This window comes from Halichoeres trimaculatus, unplaced genomic scaffold, assembly GCF_033239565.1.
Source record: "Halichoeres trimaculatus isolate MK-OKI-2021-1 unplaced genomic scaffold, fHalTri1.1 fHalTri1_scaffold_6, whole genome shotgun sequence".
In the NCBI taxonomy this organism is placed as follows: domain Eukaryota; kingdom Metazoa; phylum Chordata; class Actinopteri; order Labriformes; family Labridae; genus Halichoeres; species Halichoeres trimaculatus.
Window position 1 is genome coordinate 11,333,986 of NW_027437184.1, and position 17,267 is coordinate 11,351,252.

The 17,267-nt window shown below is 41.2% G+C and overlaps 1 protein-coding gene across 5 annotated transcripts in view; it reads left to right on the forward strand.

The window, feature by feature from the left end:
* Window positions 1-17,267, forward strand: part of LOC141791781 (rho GTPase-activating protein 7) — a 100,132-nt gene that overhangs the window by 61,387 nt on the left and 21,478 nt on the right. For 2 of the 5 annotated variants that reach the window (XM_074672428.1, XM_074672430.1), the window contains exons 2-7: window positions 12,088-12,159; window positions 12,268-12,349; window positions 13,591-13,654; window positions 15,177-15,772; window positions 15,867-16,071; window positions 16,159-16,563. In XM_074672428.1, coding sequence (XP_074528529.1) covers window positions 12,088-12,159; window positions 12,268-12,349; window positions 13,591-13,654; window positions 15,177-15,772; window positions 15,867-16,071; window positions 16,159-16,563 — 1,424 coding nt within the window. Of the gene's footprint in view, window positions 1-2,024; window positions 2,165-12,087; window positions 12,350-13,590; window positions 13,655-15,176; window positions 15,773-15,866; window positions 16,072-16,158; window positions 16,564-17,267 lie in introns of those variants that run through there. The other 3 variants (XM_074672426.1, XM_074672427.1, XM_074672429.1) reach the window with 2 other exon arrangements.

A 17,267-nucleotide genomic window follows, 5' to 3' on the forward strand; every position in this document is an offset into this window, starting at 1 on the left:
TTGTAGTCCAGGAGATGTGGTAATAAAAATGGAAATCTCTTAAGTCGTCAAAATTTTCTTTTCATATTCTAACTTCTCAGAATCCTGAAATCGAAGACAAAATGAAAAAGTCAGACACCTGAAAAAAAAGTTGAAATTTTGGGATTAATGTTGGAATATGTGAGAAAAGTCTGAATTACAGCTTCAATTCAGAAATTAAGAGAATAAGATTTTTTTTTTTTTTTTGTTAAAAAAAAAAATCCAACTTAAATCTATATTAAAGCTGCAACCAGTGATATAGTGCAGCAGGATGTGCCTTCTAATATAGCTATTTATATAGGTGAGGCCAGACCCTAACAGTGAGCATATATGGGTAATTTTTACCATTGACTACATTGCAGTACTCCCAGTGACCACAGGGTATGCCATAAACAGACTTTAACAGAGTTCTCATCTTAGATAACCCTTGTGACCAATAGGGTGTCTGTATGTGAGTCCAGAGTGGGACTGTGATTATGTATGTTGACCTCCCGGTTCATGTTGAGACATCAGAGCCCCACCCTTTGAGGAACGAGAACTTCTTCAGTATCTTTTCTCCCTAAATTTGCGTAGAACACACAAACCAATTTTGGAGTTGATCAGATCAAAAACCTATGACAAGTTTGTCCAAGTATGCACGCAGTAAGATGGGTGTTCATAATTTCAAATCAAAATGACCAACTTCTGGTTGGGTTTGTGGAGTTGGTGCAGTTTTATGTAGTTCCTCGCTACCAGTTCCTTGCTTATGTATGGATACCAATTTCCATGACTGTATGGTGAATAATGTTGTGGGGCTGAGGGTCTGAAAATTGCAATTTCAAAGGAAGTCTTTTGAGCCATTTTTAGGATATTTTTTTACAGGACCAAACAATTATAACATTTTTGCCAAACCTAATGCCAAGTTTGATTCATTATGGAGCATGCCTGTTTATTTATTTATTTTTTTTTTATTACTATTGATTTTTTTAGCATAAGAAGAAAGAAAATCTTTTCGTGTACCTAAATGATTAAAGATTAAAGATACAATTTTTGGGGGGGCACAGACTTTAATAAAAAAAATCTTAGAAAACAGACTTCATTTTGATTAAAAATATAAATCATAAGACTTGGACTTGATTTTTTCTTATTTTTGGAATTCTATCCATGATCTCAGTAGCCTAAGTGTTTTATATTTTATAAACTGCAGTTCTTAGAGTGTCCACTAGAGGCTGACCACAGAAGCACCAGAAGCCACATACAAGCTAAGTTAAGTTTTTCAATTTAGCCTGTCAGGGATGGGTTTCAGAACTCTGACTCGGGAACAAATGTGTGATGTCACAGAATATTAACAGAGGAACACGTAACTCTGTAAATATCAAGTTTGCCTATAGATGTACAAAATACGAGTCATCTTTGAAAAAGCTGGACCTTCTTCATATATATATATATTTTCTGTTGGTGTAGTTATCTCCTTCCTCTCACATTTTTCTGAGTTACCCTGATAACCACAAATTGACGGCTTTAGCCCACAGGAAAGACATGGCTTCGTCTGAAGTTGGCATTTTGGAAATACCTGCCTGTTAACAAGAACTGCTGGTGTGTCAGGGTCATGATTTCTGTTTTGAGCGGCAAGGTTGGGGGGGATAAAAATGAGTAGAAGTCACGAATAGTGTGCTTATATCTTCCATTTGGTGCTTTTAGGATGCTTGGAATATCACAGATGGAAACCCGCGTTCGTCATTTCCTCTCTCAGAGTTACAACAACATTCATCTCCCAACAGATCTTATCTCCAAAATTTGAGTGCCCAGCCCCTGACTTCTCCCCGGTTTCTGACTCAAAGTCATTTCACTCTCCTCAGACAGGCGCTCATGTGTCTGAAGTGTAATCCCAGGGTTATTTTTAGGATGCCACAGCCCTCCCCCTGCTGCTCAGATGGTTGAGAGGAAGGGGAGTGGTGGGGGAGAGGGGAAACCTCCAACAATGACTTCATTAACATGATGCCCAACAGGCGCAGACCTACTGGACTCTACCCGCTGGATACTGTGGATCTATGGCTCTCTTTGGATTAAACTTCTGATTCTCACTTGATTTTTGCTCATTTCTTGGGGTGAAAATGGAAGTTTGTTAAAGTTTGCTCCGACCTCTTCAGCGGCATGTTGATCACCAGTGAGTATGAGTCTATAAAACACTTGTATGAAGAGTTTAGTGACAGACAGCTCTGTAATGAGAGCCTGAGCTCCTCCATTCTGCCTGTTTTCTTTCCCTACACAATTGGCAATTAGCTCCTGATGACATCCATTAAGGAGATGATTGCTTAATTAGCTTAATGAGTGGCATTAAATGAGGACCTGATAGAGCTCTGATTAGATGGAGAATGGCTCCTGGGCCACTTATAAAAAGTCTCTTCCTGCAGTTGGTCGAGTTAACACTGTAACACATTTCTGAGTTCAAACTTTACGTCCCAGCAGTTTTATTAAAAAAGAACGTTTCTGCGGTTTTCACTGAATGATCTTTGTTGTTGGGATGCTGTGGGCCTGAAAACATCACGAGCAAACCACTGGAAGAATGAGAGCTTTTCTCTGACAGGAGGAGCGTAGGGTTGACTCTGAATGTGTGTGGGAGACTTTCAGAATCTGATCCTCTGAAGCAAACACACTGACTACAAACATCTCTGAATCTTTGAACGTAACACCCTTCTGTGCAAAAATCAAATACTATCCGTTGAAAAGTTTAGTTTGTTCTAAGACCTTCGACTGGATACGTTTTTGTCCTCTGGCTTTAGACTTCACTAATAACTCACATTTTTACACATCTTGCAGAATTTCTCACATCCTTTCAGTGCTGAAAGTTAACTCTTCCTGCAGGAAACTGAGACATGGAGAGGTTTCTCTAAATAAGTGTGGAAACAAAGAGCGATCACCCGAATTATCATTAAACTGGAGGGTTATTTGGAAATATTTTTGGCTTTAAATTGTTGGCAATAGTAGTTTTTCAAGAAGTAACAACATCCGCAGAGGAAATGTGGCCAGCAGTCAAATTTCTTGATACTAGACGACCAAAATTTCTGATAGAAGACTTTTAACCTCACATTTTTATTGATTAAATAACTTTTCTTGTTTATTTTCGTGTTGTTTGAATGATTTCCTGTCGAGGTCTTAATTTTGCATCTGGTAAACAACAGAGCCCTGTTTAGCTCTTTTCCCATTAAGCGGTCCTGTATGGTACAGGTTGCATTGGTAAAGCCTAATCCTGTTTGCATTTCCACAGCAAACTGAGCTCCTTTGGTAGGTGGCGTGTAATAGCCGCATCAGGTACAAAATAGTATGACAGTATAGTAGCGTGACAAAGTGTACACAACATAGTTTTGTTTTGACAGCAGCTTCAAGCTGGTGAAGGAAGTTATCTTCACAAAGTTAATTTGGGATTTAAACATGGTGAGGTTATGTGTTGTTCTGTATTACGCACAGGAAGTGACTTTTCTTTCAACCAACCAACAGATTGCAGTATTTCTACCTCCAACTTCTGGGGTTGAAGCGCAGTAACACTGACACCCAACAGTAGGGTACAAAAAAGTTGGACGGTACTGGTCAGTAATTTGGCGACCAGTGCCAGTTGTAGACAAGGGAAATGCCACAAAATGCGTGCCATACCAAGTTGAACCAAACTGAACTGCTTTGTAGAAGTGGGACTTTCCTAATCTGTTCCAAAGTGCTGAAAAATTCAAGATCTAAGCTGAAGAAATAGCTCTTAGAAATAAGCGTAACATGTAAAAAGGAGGACAAATAGTGTGCTTTTGACTGTCAGAACTAGGGTAGAAATTTAGTCATGATCCGCTCATCAGAATAGTACTTACTGATGATCTAAAGCTGTTTGAGAAGGATGCATCCCTGTCAAAGTCCTCTATCGACAGGCTCCTTCTGAAGCTCAAACACGGCTCCATCTCTGCTGTCTTCAGACGGGGAGCGCTCAGTCCACTGTTTCTCCGCTCCAAGCTGTTTGAGGCTTTTAGAAACAACTTCGAGCAGCTTCGGACTGCTTTGTCTCTAGAGCTTGTCACCCTTCAAAAGTCAACAAATCCATCTGCAGTGAAATAAAGCACCATCAAAACCAGCACAGAGTGAAGATCCTTCATGCTAACAGCTAACAGCAGCGATACTGGTTTGGCTGCCTCCTTCTTGCGCCATTTTTGCGGAAAGGTCTTTGTTGTTGTCTTACTGGCCTCTACTGGTCTTCTGCTGTTTTGTATCATCTACCCAGATCTTCCTTGCGGTTTCCTCATGGTCTAATGTGCTCTGGGTCATATCTGTTTTCTAAATTTGGACCCATTCAGCTTCCCTTAAAAGCTCTGGTTCTCAGAAATCAGCTTTAAGAGGCCAGTTTTGGTTGAGTGGTGAAATCACAGTCTGATTTAGGTCAACTCTGACTGACTTTTTCAATCATCTTCATCACAGTGAGTGGAATTTTTTATGGAATGAAAAATGTTTGAAAGGATGAATATTTATCAGGAAAATATGACTTCAGCTTCTGGCAGTGATCTGGTCCTTTAGCGGTTTAGAGTCGTGACAGTTTGTCGGAGTAAACTGTCTCTGATGGCGCGGTTATTACCAACAAAGATCAAGGATTTTAACCTTTACGACCCCGTGGACCATTACAACATCATTACAGAAGGATCAGTTTAAAAGCTCGGAAACTGTGGGATGGGGTATAAATCAGTGGGATGAGCTAAGTGTGGCCAAGAGTTCACAAAAAGCTGAGTGATTAAGAGAGCAGCTTGGTTTGTGGATCTTAGAGTAAGGACTGGGAAGCTGAGAGAGGCTCGAACTTTCTGTTTCTGAAACAAGACAAAGAGAAAAGAAAGAACAATACCGAAAAGCTGTTTTTATCAGACAGCTGGACACTCAGATTTCTACTTTCTCATATGTTGAACAAGGATATAAAGTACCATCCCTGGATGTTAAGACTGAGCATGTGCAGATTTTCAAATCTCTACATATCCATACGTTGTAGAAATCCCTGAATCTGTCTGATCAAAACACTCCATTCAAAAACAGCATCTTGATGAAACTTTTAAGTCATCACATAAGAATCTTTCTACTTGTTGAAGACATGTTTTGATGCTGCTAATTCAGATCTGAAAACTGAATGAAACTGAAGTACTGTCAAACCTCTTTACAGGCACTTTGCTGATGCTCTCCCTGCCTTTGACTTTTCATGTATGTACATAAATGAGAGAGAAGGTGTGCTCTTCCTGCCTAGGGCTTTGGCAAAGCGTGTAGGCATGTGGAAAGGCGGGGAGTTCCCAGAACAAAGCCATAAAACCACCAAATATAACACAGTGGTCCTGACTGTAACAGGACATGACATGTGTTTGTGTCGGTGATAGATGCCTCGTGGTTACTTTCAGAGAGGAAACAAAGTTTGTGAAGCCAAGTTGACGGAGTGGGGGGAAGATTTACAACAATCCTCTTCTTATGTGAAGATGGCAGCTTCTTCAGACTGATCCTGGACTTAAGAATAGATCAAAACACACTTCAGACAAACGTTAATACTCCAACATGTACGTAAACATCCCATTGACCTCCCCTTCATTCAAGAGCTCTGTGCAGCCTCTACAGCAGTATTAGAAAAGATTGAGAGGAGAGGACACATAATAAGACATCCTCTCTAAGCATGGAAGTGTTTATGATGAGCAGCCACAGGAATCATTTTCTCTGTATGTCTGCTCGGCTTTAGAAAGAGGATTTCGATTTTCTGAGAGGTCTGAAAATATTTGTGCACCACAAACCTCCCTGAAATGTAAGACCTACTCTCTCTCTCCATGCGTCGCTGTGAAAAAAAAACGCCTTGGGCATTTCTTGTTTTCATATTCAGACAGCATGAAATATGGCCGACATTAGTCTCCACTAAAGAAACAACAGCAGTTTGCCCATGACGGATTGGTTCTTCAAACACTTCTCCTGCTCCCGCTTTTCCTTCTCTGCAGGATGAATGAAAGGCAGATAATTCACGTCTAGTTTTCAGATACTTTTCTACAGTTTTACTACTATTGACTTGACAGCAGGATGGGAATTTAGACTCCCATTGGTCAGGACACAGGTGGTCCAGATTTGTAAACAGTTGAGGGCAATTGAGCAGAATAAAAGGAGAAAAGGACTTAAGTTAGAATATGAGAAATGAATCAGAAAACTGGAGATTGATAACAACAGACATTTCTAAGACGAAGGATACCGATGCACTTCTTTCAACTGTTTTTTAATCTTGCATTCACAACACTCAAAACGAAAACATCTGAATCCTTTAATCTTCATGATCCAGCATCACAATTCTTTACGTATTTAGTTTGTTAGCTTGTTCATTTATAAATTAGTGCTTTAGCTGTTGTGGTTTGTAATGTTTTTATAAAGCAGCTCTGTATGAGTAGTGCCTAGTTTGGCATGTATTAGGACTTCCAGACAGCTGGGGTCACAGACCGAGGAGTGTCCTGGTTTCTCACCCCAATGATGATCCTTTCCTGGTTCATGTTGGGCTGTAAAACCTCAAACCTTTTGACTTCTGGTCTGGCTCTGCTCATTATGTCGATTTGTTGTTGTAGTCACAATAAATACCTTCTAGTTTTGACACACTTAGTTTTTCTTAAAAAGTCACCAGGCGTTTTTGACTGATTTTCCATGCACAACTTCCTGTTCGGCTGGATGTGGTTTCTAAAAAATGGACGTGTTACTGCTCTAGCACCCAGCAAACTACGGTGACTTGTGTATCTGATATGCAACCTTTCAGAGAAGGGACACAGCTAGAACCAGCAAAAAATCTCTCTCGTCTGAATCACTAATTTCACTCTCAGCACACACTGTATGGGGGTGGATGTTTTTTCTGCAGTTAATGAGATATTTAGATTGCTAGTTTGCCCAATCAAGAGTGACCGTCTGGCACACTGAAGCTGTTAGTTTGGACGCTCAAAGCCCGCCTTATTTCCAATATGGCAGCAAATTTGCTTCAGATGGGTGAAGTCAGGGAGACTGCACCCATTTATTATATAGTCTGTGGTGTTGTCATGTTGGCTCGACTTGCCCCCAAATAACCTGATACTGCATTAAATAAATAAAAGCAACATTTCACCTGCTTGAAATGAGTTGAAAAAAATCTACCATCAATATAAAGTTTCTTGAACCTGAGCGAAGCCTTTTTTCAAGAAACTAAGACCCTGAAAATGCTAAGACGCAGTGAAAAAAATCTGCTTTACACAGGAACGCCAAGGGACTGAAAACGCTTTAGTAAGCATGGCAGGCCTATGGATGGCGCTTTAACTGTCTTGTCCAGAAACTGCTTTTGGGAGATCTCAACCGAAGTAGAGTTGAGCCGATCATCTGTTGTTCTGGCGAATACAAAGTGCAGAAGTGGAGCAACAGATGCACATTTTGTATAAAGACAGTCAGGAGATCCAGCAGATTAAGCAGCACAAGCACAACACGGTAGTCTGCGACTATCTTACCAAAGGTACTGTTTTCCTGTTGCATGCGCTCACGCGAAACAGAGCGTGATGTCAGCATTTTCACTGAAAACGCCGGCTTACTGTTTACGCGGCAGCATTTCAAGAAAAATCCACTCTGGAGGCCGTTTTCAAAAGTTTGTGTTTTAGGTCAGAAATGTCGTTTCCGTGTAAATGAGAGGCTAAAATGCAACAACACTTTTGCGTTTCACCCTAAACCGCTGTCGTGTAACATGTTAATGTTATTACATTGTCAATTCTTCTGTTTGGACTTATTTTTGACTTTTATTAACGTGAAATAAATCTTTTTGTTGTTGTTGTTGTTTTTTTAGCAATTGTTAGGTAAAGTGGCTCATCTTCAGTCTAATTAGATGATGTTTAACTAAAACTAAGAAAAAACTTTTTGAAGTGCAGTAGATATTAAAAGCAGCTACACAGCTGCACAAAAACAGCACATTGCAGACTTTGATGAATGTGATAGAGATTGTCAATTTAACAGGATGTATCTTTATCGTACCTGTCTATAAGCTGAAGTAGTTTTTTTTAACACAGGATGATTCTGACGGTATGAAATGTTTGGAGATTTGCATATTTTACAGTTACTTTTTTTAGTTGGAACCTGACGTTTTTTGTAAAACTCTGGGAAACATAGGAAGTTAGCAAAGATTTTATCTAAAAAATAAGCCTGTTTCATAAGTCATTTTGCTTTCCAGATCTTTACTACTAGAAAAAAGGAGGACAGCTATGGAACAGATAATTCCATGGTCTATAAATCTACCATATTATGTATGTATAAATTAGGTCTGTATCTCCTGTTTTTAAAAAAAATATCTGCTGTATTTTTACTCTATTAGGCATATAAATGTTGTGCCCTGGTGTGTAGTATTTTCCTCTCTGGGTTGCATGACCTGATCTAACATTGTAAAGACAGAAACCACAAATATTATGTGAGCAGAGATAGATTTCAGTGGGCCCAGGGTTACTGCTTCACTAACTGAGTACAGAATGTCAGGATGGAGCTGTGACACTTGAGATGGAGAGGGGATAAAGTGTGCTTGCTGAGCGGCGGTCTCACATGTCTGTGAGGGGATCTGTAAATCCAGGGATATACTTTCTGTGGATGTACCAGAGTCAGAGCCCCAAGTTTAGAGAGGCCCCCCCACAACACTCGGAGCGCCGTCCTGATCCGTAACTAACACTAGAAAAACACACACTGTCCTGTTTCCACCTCCAGGGTCACGGGTTAAAAGCTCTTGCTGTTTAAACCAGTTTTCCACTTTGCTTCCTGCGTAAAGGCGAGCGTGGATCACAGCTTAGAGACGCAGCTGCTGTTAAAATGTTTGAGGTTACAGCCTTTAAAGCCTACAGGGAATAACTTCAGCACAGAGAGTTGAAGGTTATTGTTATTAGAATTACACCAAAGTCCTTGAGAGGAGCACTCAGACCTAAATCACTGCAGGGCAGTACTGATACAGAAGGATCAGAGCTGCTGTGTGGGTACGACTCAGATGAAAGCTTTGAGTCAGTACTGCAAAGATCGAGACACAGAGCAGTGATAGCAAAGCTAATTCTGTCTGTATCAAGTGAAAGTTCACTCCTGGGTTTGGTATGGGTAAAGACAACAGGATGTGGACGTGACTGCGACTCATTGATACCTAAACTAATCTTGGTGCAAACCAAAATTTTTAATGGGGTTAAGCAGAGATCCTTAAAGTCTTCAGGTGTCTTGAGTTAAAGGAGGTTTCAGATACACATCTAGTAACTCTGCTGATCTTGTCCTGTACATTCTGTGCCTGATTTTACCAGGGTCATGTAGTCTCACTGTGTATTGTCTTTGCTGATACTCTCCCTGCTTTGGCTTTTTAAGTATAGAATATAGAGCAGGGGTGTGCTCTCCCTGCCATTCCCACCAAGCAGTCTGGCATGGATTTGTACAGTTTGGCATGGGTCCGTCGGGTAAAGCCTGATCTTGTTTCAATTCCTCAGCCAACCATGATGGTAGTCAGTCTCAGATATTTAACCCACGTCAGCTTTAAATATTTTGTTTCTTCTTCGTTTTGTATGAAAACTCCTGAAAAAGCAAAGCATGCATTCATTCTGTGTCTGCTTAAAGGACCAAACTGTAAATCTTAACAGAGTCCTGGATTATTTGTCTTCAGTTAATTAAAAAGACTCTCTTTTGTTTTCTCTGGTTCATTTGCTCTGTGAAACACTGATAATGACCTTTTCCAGGTTGATAAAAGCTTTGTGATGAACTGTACTGGGTGCTGCTAATGCTAACATTTGGCTAAATGATGTCTTGGAATCACAAACAACAGAAAACCTGAGCTGATAAATAATTTTGTAGTTAGAAAGGCTCAGGTAATAGGAAGTGAATTCAGAACAACAGAGCAGTCACGTTGTTTGCAGAAAGTTTTAGAGGCACACTCGAATGACTGACCCCATTTCATGTCTGACCTAATTACCAGATGAGTAATGAGTCTATGAGGGTCTAAACTCTCTACCTGTCAGCAAAAACAATCCATTTCAACTTGTAAACTCAAGCTAACTGTTTTCAGAAGTGCCCCTTTCTCAAACTCGGCGTCCACGTAAGAGATGTTATCTCCTCTCTGGGATCCTGTTTCGGTGCAACCACAGCGAGCGATTACCCTTCCCTTTCCCAACGACTCTGTCTCTGAGGAAGTTGTGTTTCGGCCCCTCTGGGCTCTGATAAGAGATTTGGAAGTGAGATAACAGCAGCTCCGCCCTGCTAGCGCCAGAAGGCTGGAGCAGTGCATCTCTTGATGCTGAGGGGAGCTGTGAACGGCGAGGTTACGTGCTCAGTGGAGCATTCCTGTTTGAGTGTTTATGCCTGTTATAGCTACAAACTTTTCTCTGAAAACAACAAGTGATGGGCTGCTGAGAAATCTACAGGATTTATTCTGATAAAAGAGAAATGAAGATTTGGTTTACAACATCCCTATTTTCTTTCCCTGGTGTTTTAAAAAAGTATTATTTTAGCTGCTGTCTCTCTAAGACTTCCTGCTCCACAAGTCCCCTTCCCTCTGATTGGCCCGTATAATGAATTGAGGGGGAGATCTTGGTGTTTAAAGCCTGCTCCTCTGGCATGTCATAGATCAGTTGGAAGATCCCTAAGCTTGGTTTATACTTGATGCATCTGCGAGATCCGCACAGTTTCATGTGGACGTATGAAGTCATTTTAGCATCCCTGCCCCCTCGCACAGCCCTTTTCATGCAGAAAATTTCTAACTTCAGCGCAGACGTGCATACAAACTGGAGCGCGTAGTGTCTGAAGTACAAAAAATCCTAGCACCAGTTATTACCATTATAACTGTGTAATGAACAATTCCTGGTGTGAAATTGTGGTTAGGTTTGTCCCAGTAAAGCACAAATTTTGTGGTCTTCCCTTTGACTAAAACCAGGACCAGCCCCCAAATTACCAACCCGTACATCCCACTTATTGGTACCTTTCTGTTGAAGTGCCAGACATACCATTTCGAACACAAAAAGTGGGGCTAGAAATTTTGTAGCCTGTTGATTGGTGCTTGTTGCTCATTGTTTACTGTGTTGTCTTTTTCACTACACTATTACAAAGCTGACGCAGCTATTGGCATCCGACTTACACGCCACCTACCAAGATAGGCACAGTTGGCTGTGGAAACAAAAACAGGATTACACTTTACTGATCCAACCCATACTAAACTGTACTGATCCAAACAAAACCGCTCAGTGGAAACAAGGTCTTTGATGGCTAGACTTTCAGCTTTGACACATTTTTCTAGTTTTCTTCCAGGAGCTCCAACCTAAAGATTAACAACAGTGTAAGTGTTTGCTGCTACGCATTTCTCAGTACTTCACGCCTAAAAGCTTTTTATGGTTTTGCGCTGACTCAACACAGACATGTTCCTCCACCAAAAGGGTGCTAATGTCAGACCAAGGCACTCAAACGCTTTAGGTGTGAAGAACAGCTTGTTGAATTCTTCTTTTTCTAGTTTTGGTGTAAATATCAAATGGCCTTGTTACTCTGAAGGAGGATATTTGGATTATAAATCTCTTAAAAGGTTTATAAAGGAAGCTTTTTTTTTCAAATATATTTTCACAAGTCAAGCTGAGACCAGTTTTCTGTAAACTACTCTGTGGATATTTGTCCTTCATGTTTTACACTCAAACTGAGAATTACTCTCAAAACATCTCTGATAGTAAATTTTATGCAGATAGGACACTTTTTTTCCCGTTTGTATCACCAGCAGAGGAGTCGTGTGTGAGATAAACAACATCAGAGGGTGAAGTGGAGCAGATGGAAAGAAGATGAAGAGGAGTGAAACATGAATAAAAATCTATTTTCCCCCCTCTCAAAAGCTCCCATCCCAGCTCTCAACCAATTAGCAGTAATTAAAATGGCCTCTTCCAAGTGTCACAGATAATTAATAGCCCCGTGCCTCCAGTTTTCCCCATTTTTTTCCCTCTTCGCCTAAATGCAAATGTAATTAAACTTCATAAACAGACGACTGATTAAGAGCAAATATTTGCCCTCTTAAAGCGGGCCGAGCATGAAATGATGATAATTGAATCTTATGCTGTTTTTCCTTCTTGCTGTTTGCAGAGATTGAAGCCAAGGAGGCCTGTGATTGGCTGCGAGCGGCCGGCTTTCCTCAGTATGTTCAATTATTCAGAGGTAAATATAAGTCTGTCGCTGTAATCCTGCTGCAAACACACACAAACAAGGTGCTACAGAGAAAGCCAAACAGCGTCTTACTGTTTCATTTGTCTGTTTGCGTTTCAGACTGCAGGTGCCCTGTCGACATCGAGTGGGTGAAGCGTGATCACAACTTCCTGGATAAAGACGCCCTCGACTCGCTTTGCAGGTAAACTTTGCTTCTCTTGACACATGGTGCAAACAAGGTGATGCTGTGTGTCGGAGAGTTTACAATCCTGAGATCAAATGAAACCTCGCAGCAGGGAGTTCACTCTTTAGATACACTCCAAGGTTTCAATGAACCCTGGTTCCTGCAGGCAGTAGTTGTAATGCTTAAAATCACAAAGGGATGTTTTTTAGAAATGTATTTCTGACTTAAGGAGGGTGTAAAAATGATGGCAGAAATTTGGACACCATCTTCGTGTTTGGCATTGGCCATCAAAAGTGGTGGAGGCAGATTATCACACTGCTTTAGCTACACCCCAACAAAAGAGTGTGCTTGATCCCAAATTGGACCATAACTTACAAATTTAACATCTAACTATACCGTAAAAGACCTTGAAACTAGAGATTCAGACCTACATCACTTTGGAGATATGTTAACTGAGGTCATAATTTAAGAGAGAAGTAGCTTATTTTGCCTGGAATGGAATCGCCCCCTGCTGGCTTTTCAGGATTTTAAAAAGTCCTTGTGATAAATAAAAACGTGATCTTTGTTAAGATATAAGTAGCACATTATAGTAATTTATATCATTGCCTCTCAAGCCTGCAGAGGGCGCCATTACTGTTAGTCTTTGTCTTTAAATTAACACCAAAATCACAGGAGTAGAGCACGTACAGACTCAAGGCAAGTTCTTTAAGTTGTGAAAGTAAAAGTGGGACCTCTGGTACTTCACAAAAGCTTCTTTCACAACTCCGCCATCTGTTATAAACTCAATCCTAGAACAACTGACCCGATAAGATGCTATTGCCAGACTTGGATTGCAGATAAGAGAGATGGCCTTCCTTTTCCACTGTGGGTGAAAATAATCTATATTTCGGTGTTTTAGCATCACTAAATGTTGTGTTTTCAGTGGTAGAAAGCTGAAGCCCTAATGATGGCTGGCTAGTGCACTCACACTTGTTTCAAGCTTTGTCACCGAGGGCAACATGATGCATTGAAGGGAATCTGAAAAGAAATGATAGTGAGAGTGCTCAGACAATGTAGACAACAATGGTTGAACAAATAAAAGCAGTTACATTGATTTTTTAGCCTCTGGATTGCCTAGGAATCAGTAGTCGATCATGATGGACTGGTAAGGCACCACTGGTCTTCAGTATGTGTAAAGATTTTTTTCCAGGAGGTCGATATTCATGTGTGGTACTGCAGGTTTAACAGCCTTTCTCTTCCCTTTCTTCTTCCTGTTTCAGGAGATTAAGCACTTTAAACAAAAGTGTGGAAATGAGGCTGGAGCTGCGGAGATCAAAACGCAGAGTAAGTGCTCAGAGCTAACACAAAGACACTCAAACAGCAGGGGGTCTCACCAAGGCACTATCATAGCTGTGGGGAGTGACACACTGTGAAATCTGCTCATTAAACATCACTTCAGTTTGACTTATACAAACTCATCAGTGCTCCTCCTCCTGTTCCTCCTCCTCCTCCTCTTTCCCATCAGTCTTTATTTGTCTCTCTCCAGGGTAAAGGGACAACCAGGAGGTGTCAGTCTGATTTTGATGCATAAATTGTAATAATGGCTCCGCCTTGCAAACAGATGGCCTGCTGAACACAAAAAAATGCATCATTCATCCCCTTAAACCCCAAGGTCCCCAAATCGAAGGACTTGAGGTCACTTCGCAACATAACTCATAAAAAATCCTAGAGTTGTTTCATTAAACCATTACATTAAATTAAACATTAATTCGAGTACATTATTTTTCTAGCAGGGACCCGAAAAAAGAGACCATGGCTGAAAGAGTTAAAGTTTGTAAATATACAGAATATTTTCAATGAATGCGATCAAAGAAAACCAAATTAGTATTAAAAGGCCCCTTTAAATTTGAAATACCTATAAAAAACTCCTACTTTAAATGTTAAACAAACTCTTATCATGTTTTCAGCAATATTGTGCCCATTTCCCCATTTGTTATTCTTGGACAAAATTGTTCACGATTCAGAACTCAAGATCTGAAGGAAATAAACAAAATTAAAAAAGTAAAAAAAAAAAAAAAAAACGGCACAACCTCCAAAAATCATTGTTTTTTTAAATGTATTTATTTTCTTTTTTCTTTAACAATTTCATTTAGCTTTACATATTTATTTTTACACATCTCAGTTGTTGAAACATGGACATGATTTTACAAAAAATATTTACAGTTTGCTAAACATATAGAATCAAAAATCAAATCATTAAAAAAAGATCATGGCAACATCAACCCCAAGTAGAGGGAGGAAATTGAAATGCACAAACATTTCACATTTCACATACCACTCAATGAATATGTCTACCGACACCACCAAGAATTAGTTAAAATGAATAGGAAAGGAGATAGCTGGAGTCACCTGCTGAAGTAATTTTTAAAATTCTGTCCCAGTAGAAGTTATGTACTTGTAAAGTTTTGGACAATTCAAAAGCTCTCACTCCAAAGGTAAGGTACGATATCAAGTCAGAGGTAAATAACAGAGTGTCCTTAAGACAGGCACTAAGAGGTCAAACATACCGGAAACAAACGATGGCTGCAAAACAGAGGTTTCCTCTTATTTCTGGTTAAAAATGTTATTGTTAGATTTGATATCAGCTCAATTCACCTGGTAAGTCTCATTACATATCTTAAAAGCCTGTACCATAAAACAGATTACTGGACTTAAAATCTTTGCTTGTTGTTTCGGATTAACTGGTTTTAGATTCTCACACATGGCATTGTGACCCTTCCTTGAAAGTATCAGTATCCCTGTTTTTTGGGGGGGTTCAGCACTTAACGCAGACCTCTAATCATCTGAACCACTTTTCCTCATCCAGGGAGATGACTGTGACGAGGAAGACTTCTGCGCCATCAGCCCAAACTGGACCTATGGCAAACAAACACAAACATGGCGACGCCTGGAGTACTCCATGGACTTCCTCAACTTGTCCGACAGCCCAGCAGGACCCCAGGACATGTCTCTGTGTGATGGAGGTGATCACCATGACATTTGCTCCATCCACAGCTCCAGCAGCACAGAGAGTGAGGGCCACAGCAGACGGCATGTCAGTCAAAATGCTACTAATACGTCCTCAGCTGCCACCGCTAGCACCACAGATGATCAGAACACCAGCAGGAGCTCCTCACGCTGCTCCTCCAGGAACAAGACCATGTCTCTGGACACCTCGTTCAGCGGACCGCCCTCCCCTGGTGGAAGTGGTGCTGTGATTCTGGAGGCTGAGAGCTGCTTCCCGGACAAACCGCCCAGGAAGAAGGGCGGTTTGCTGAAGAAGATGGAGAAGCTGAGGCTGAGAGGCACCACCGGCCTTCTCCACACAGCTCACAATGGAGAAGGTCTCAACCAGACCAGGCGTGTGATCAGCAGGCCGGCTCTGGTGCAGGAGAAGACGGAGCGGCTGCACTGCCTCACAAGGTGAGGATGTTTTTCCTTGATGATATTTTGTAAGAATATTGAAGTTGCTTTCTGTAGGCTAAGTGTAATGTTTTTATTTCCATCACGCCTTCAGTCTGCACGGTCACACGAGCAGCCGAACATCTTCCTCCCCATCGTCTCCTCACACCCTCAGCAGCAACAGCAGTAACAACCAATCAGAGAGCAGCAGCACCGTCAGCACACCAAGCCCCGTGGCCAGAGTCAGGAGTAACTGCAAGCGCTCAAACAGCAGTGCCGGGGACGTGCCTTGCAACAACCAGAACTACACTGGAACAGAGGTCAGGGTCCAGGACGTCAGAGATAGGAGCATGTTTAACACATTTTTCAAAACTTCATCATGATGTCTTCTATTTTACCCCCCTCAGGAGTACAGAAACCAGATCAACAACAACAACAATGTCAGCCATGAGAGCCTGGTCTTCCAGGTCCCCCATGGTCACAAACCTGGCACCTTCCCCATGTCTCTGGCTCACAAACACACCCTCCTGTCCCCCATCATTGACTCCTCTGTCAACTGGAGGACCGGGAGCTTTCACGGCTACAGGAGGCGAAACAGCAGCCGACGTGGTCCTTCATCTCTGGCCTCCACTGACCAGGACCCCTCATTGTCTTCCTCGTCCAGTAACGTTGGAGTTTCTAGCCCACTGGGGGTCCTGGACCATCGGCTGAGTATCTATGACAACGTGCCAGATGAGCAGCAGCTTTCAGGAAGTGAAGGCAGCAGTGGGGGGAGTGGCAGTGATGCAGAAAGGTTAGGGGAGGAATCAGAGGTGGGTCAAATCAATACTTCTCATTTATTAATTTATTTATTCATTTATTTATTTTATGGTGCAATGAGATCACTTGAGTCCCGTTTCAAGCAGTCTTATATAGAATAGTACTGTTTGGTATGGATCAGATCTGTAAAGCCTGATCCTGTTTGTATTTCCACAGCTAGTGGTGTCCTTCTTGGTAGGTGGCATTTATGCCGGATGCCGATAGCCAGCTACATGCGGCGGCATAGTAGTGTGACACAGTTGTCCCCTGCTAATAAATCCAACTAAGACAGAAAATACAACACAGTTTGGTTTCAACAGCAGTTTCATGTTGCCATTTTCTAAACAAAAACAAAGTTATCTTCATGAAGTGGACTGAAGATTTAAACATGGCAGGGTTATGTGTTGTTCTTTATTTCTGCTGTCACATGAGAAATGACGACTCTACCAAACAACAGACTCCAGTGTTTCTAGCACCACTTTCTGGGGTAGGATTGGTACGTCTATCTGAAGGGTACCAAAAAGTGGGACGAAACAGGTTGATAATTTGGGGACCTGTCCCAGTTTTGGTCAAAAGGAAATGCCACAAAATGCAACCCTACTGAACCACTTGGTTTTTCCAGGGCTTTAATGATTATTTCACATATTCAATCAATCAACTTTAATGTGTAGAGCCCTTTACAACTTACAAGATGACCAAAGTGCTTTCCATTAAAATC